The following is a 3,992-nucleotide window of genomic DNA, read 5'->3' as shown; positions in this document are numbered from 1 at the left end:
ATGGATTCCCGGGAACCCAACATGCTGCTCTCGCAGCCGATTACGCTGCCATGCGGTCTGCGGCTTCCAAACCGACTCGCAAAGGCTGCAATGGCCGAGAGCATGGCGCCTTCTCACGACCCAAACGAGGCCTTCCCAAAGGTCTATGGAAACTGGGCAGATGGAGGTTGGGGGATGGTGATGACAGGTAAAGAGTTCCCTCCTCCTCGGCTACATCTACAAGTCTCAAGAAAACAAACCAAGTGACACTTGGTCAGGAAACGTGATAGTTTCAGAGCTGTACCACGGCTCGGCGGCAGACGTAGAGACATCGTTCCAGGGCCAGACTCCCGAGCAAAAGGCCCGATGGAAGAACTGGGCCGCGGTGTGCCAGAGATCTGGGAGTCCTGCGATCGTTCAGCTCAACCATCCCGGGCGTCAGTCGCCCCTCGGCGCCGGAAGACATGGGCTCTTCACGAAAGCTGTGGCGCCCTCTCCGAAGAAGTTGAGCATGGGAGACTCCTGGCTTGCCCACGCTCTTGTCTCTCTGATCTTTGGAACTCCTCGGGAGCTGACTCTGGAGGAAATTGCTGGCCAGGAAGGGATTATCGAGCAGTTTGTTACTGGAGCGAGGCAATGCTTCGACGCTGGCTTCAAAGGTGTGGAGCTCCACGCCAGGTACGTCTCTCTGGCTCGCGGGATGGCGATGCATACATGCTGATTTCGCAAAAGCCACGGATACCTGCTGGCCCAGTTCATGTCGTCCGACACCAACTACCGGAGCGACGCGTTCGGCGGCACGGCAGCAACGCGCGTGGAGATTGTCCTCCGCATCGTGCGCGGCATCCGCCGAGCCACCAGCCCGGAGTTCTGCATCGGCATCAAGCTCAACAGCGTCGACGCCTCGTCCTCGGAATCCCTCGACGACGTCATGGAGCAGGTCCAACTGATCGAGGCAGCCGGCGTGGACTTCCTCGAGATCTCGGGCGGGACGTATGAGCGACCGCTGATGATGCAGGACCCCAACGCGCGCGCCGCGGTCGTGAATGACGCCCCCGGCACGACCGCCGCCGCCACCCCCAAGCCGAGCACGCTCCTGCGCGAGAGCTTCTTCCTGCACTTCGCGCAGGAGATCCGCCGCCGCTTCCCCCGGATCGTGCTGATGGTGACCGGCGGGTTCCGCACGAGGCTCGGCATGCAGGCTGCGCTCGAGTCGGGGGCGTGTGATCTGATCGGCTTGGGGAGACCGGCGACTGTGCTGCCGAAGCTGCCGCGTGAGATCCTCCTGAACGCGGAGATCCCCGACGACGAGGCTCGGGTCAGTGTGGCGACGCCGCCGGTCCCGGGCTGGGTGAGCTGGATCCCGATCAAGGCTGTGGGCACCGGCGTCCAGACTGGCTATTTCGCTGGGCAGATTAAGCGGATGTCCAAGGGGATGATGCCGATTGATTCGAGGATTTGATGGAAGAGGATAGAGAGAGTATGCTAGTATTGTATCGTCCTGGGGAGGTATTGGCTGTTGTCTCATGAATTACTGTTCTTCACGTTGCTTTGCATTTTGCTTGCGTTGAGTTCTGTTGATCGTTGCTTAATTTTCTCTCTCTCTTCTCTGTCTCACTCTCCTTCTCATTCTACTTCTCATTCTACTTCTCATTCTCACTCTCACTCTCATTCTCCCTCTCCCTCTCCCTCTCCCTCTCCCTCTCCCTCTCCCTCTCCCTCTCCCTCTCCCTCTCCCTCTCCCTCTCCCTCTCCCTCTCCCTCTCCCTCTCCCTCTCCCTCTCCTTCTTCCACCAACCCTCAAGTCCCCCCCAAGCAGGTGAACTCTAGCCACTGGGCCTGATAGCGACTACTATCTACACCGCAACAGATCAATCCCAAGCCCAATGCCCAGTCAGTCCCTCTTCGCAGAATTGATCACCAAAGAAAGTCCCTTGGACCAGATCCTCACTTCACGTGCTCTGCTTCTCTTCTCGCACTGGTCTCGCCTGGCCCCTCGGGTGGCGAAGACGATGACGCCACACGTTCCACAACCCAGTTTTCCAACTTTTCCCAGCGCCGATTCTGGGAAGAAAAAAAAAAAAAGAGACGACGGGGCTTGACAGTCGCTCGGTCTAGCTGCCATGTGCTCAGAGGGCTCTGACCAGTGTTCCTGTCAAGTTACGCGGGACTCCCCGCTTTAAATCCAAGGGGCAAGGACCTCTCGGCCAATGGTTGGACTTCCTTCCCACCAACAAACTGCCCCTTCCTGCCCCTTCCTGCCTGAAGATGGCGCCGCCGCACTGGATGATGACACGGGGGTTCGTGACGCAATCGCGCAGTTCAAAGGCCGAATGCATTGGGGGCAGTCTTGGCATCTTGACGTCCAAGTGAGTATAATAGACGACGGACTCGGGTCTTCTCGTCTTCCATTATCAAAGACCCAAAGACCCAAAGACCCAAAGACCCAAAAACCCAAATCCCCCATTACCCAATCACCCAAATCGACAACACATCTCTCGCAGTCCCTCATCACCAACATCAATATGGAGAACGCAGCCAACGCCGTCAGCAGCCTGTTCAAGGCCGCTTCCAGCACCAATCCTGAGGAGAACCAGGCCAGCACCGCATCCTCCACCAATACCAACACCAGCAACACTACCACCGGCCGCGATGTAGACACCACGCTCGACGCCGAGGTCGCACCCGCCGTCGAGCACACCCACGTCAAGAAGACGCACGAGACCCGCGAGCAGACCAATGTCGAGAAGGAGAAGCACCAGGACCACTACCACACCACCGTCCAGCCCCTGACCGACAACGAGGTCCTGCCCGAGAAGCACGACTACACGCAGACGTCCAAGGAGCGCGAGATCAACCGCGACGACGGGTCCGCCAAGGCCAAGGCGGAAGCGGACCGCGCCGGCTTCGCGAGCACGGCCGACCAGAAGAACTTTGAGAGCAAGACGGTCGAGCCGACGACGGTGGGGGAGAATGTTCACCACCACCTGCACGAGACGATCCAGCCCGTCATTGAGAAGGGTACGTCTTTACCAGATGCACTCCTCCTCCACTCCATATTCATTTCACACCTTGGAATTGGATTGGGGTCGATGAAGAAAGATGAAGAAAAAAAATATATGCTAATGTGATGTTGTCTTTTTCAGAGGTCATTGACCCGAGCGTGACCCACAAGCGCGTCGACATCCACGAGAAGATCCAGGAGCCATCTAAGCACCACGGCGTGACGACCAACTCGACGCTCTCGCGCGAGGAGTTCGAGAAGAAGATTGCCACCGCAAAGAATTAGCTAGATTCTCTTTTCGGGGGGAGGTCTCTTCGGCAATGGTTAAAGCTCGATTGTTGATCGAGTTTCTGCTTTTCTTCTATAGACTTACATTCTCTGTATAAATTTACATATAATATAAATTCTTACACAATCTCTTGTATCATATTTCATGAAATGGTAGATGGTAGTTGGATTTTTAGATTTTCTTTTTGGCATAAGCATCTTTGTGAATCATGGTATATTTTTTGTTTTGTTCTGTTTTGTTTTAGCGAGAGGATGATTGTAAACAGTATTGTAGAAGGGAAGAGCTCCGACATATACCTAACGTTAAATTAAAAGATATATATAAATATAGCTATAGTAGAATCGTAAGTGAATAAAAGGAGAGAAGAAGGACGATCGAAGGACACTCGGATGTATGCTATGAGTACGTGTATTGTATTATGTAGTAATATAGTGCTAGTTCAAAAAAGAATTAACTACTCGTTTATATAAGAGCTTGCACGTGACTTAATTACGTGCTTAGCAAAGCTAAAGCATGCAGCGCACTTACGTAACAAAAGTGCTTAGCATTAATATTATATATATAGATAAAACAAATATAAAGCTTTAATTTTATTATATACGTCTTTCTTTCGAATCAAACTCGCTTTCGAGTCACCTTTTATTAAGGTAATAAGGTTGGGTTTGCAAGACGAGCATATAGCTGAATTGCACGGTCGCAATATAGTCTTAAAGTATTACT

The 3,992-nt window shown here is 53.5% G+C and overlaps 2 protein-coding genes across 2 annotated transcripts; both read left to right on the top strand.

The window, feature by feature from the left end:
* Window positions 1–1,441, top strand: L3040_004819 (uncharacterized protein; the record flags this gene model as incomplete). Its single annotated transcript, XM_007288533.2, has 3 exons — window positions 1–187; window positions 258–657; window positions 712–1,441. 3 exons carry the CDS (start codon window positions 1–3, stop codon window positions 1,439–1,441), a joined length of 1,317 nt encoding a protein of 438 aa, XP_007288595.2.
* A 1,063-nt stretch (window positions 1,442–2,504) lies between these two features.
* L3040_004818 (uncharacterized protein) lies at window positions 2,505–3,268 on the top strand (the record flags this gene model as incomplete). Its single annotated transcript, XM_066156344.1, has 2 exons — window positions 2,505–3,000; window positions 3,126–3,268. 2 exons carry the CDS (start codon window positions 2,505–2,507, stop codon window positions 3,266–3,268), a joined length of 639 nt encoding a protein of 212 aa, XP_066011757.1.
* Between the last annotated feature and the right edge of the window lie 724 nt (window positions 3,269–3,992).

The sequence above is a fragment of the Drepanopeziza brunnea genome (genome assembly GCF_022702325.1).
Source record: "Drepanopeziza brunnea f. sp. 'multigermtubi' strain 214-2 chromosome Unknown ctg7, whole genome shotgun sequence".
NCBI classification, from domain to species: domain Eukaryota; kingdom Fungi; phylum Ascomycota; class Leotiomycetes; order Helotiales; family Drepanopezizaceae; genus Drepanopeziza; species Drepanopeziza brunnea.
The sequence above is the reverse complement of the archived record's forward strand: the minus strand, read 5'-3'. Positions and strand labels throughout refer to the sequence as shown.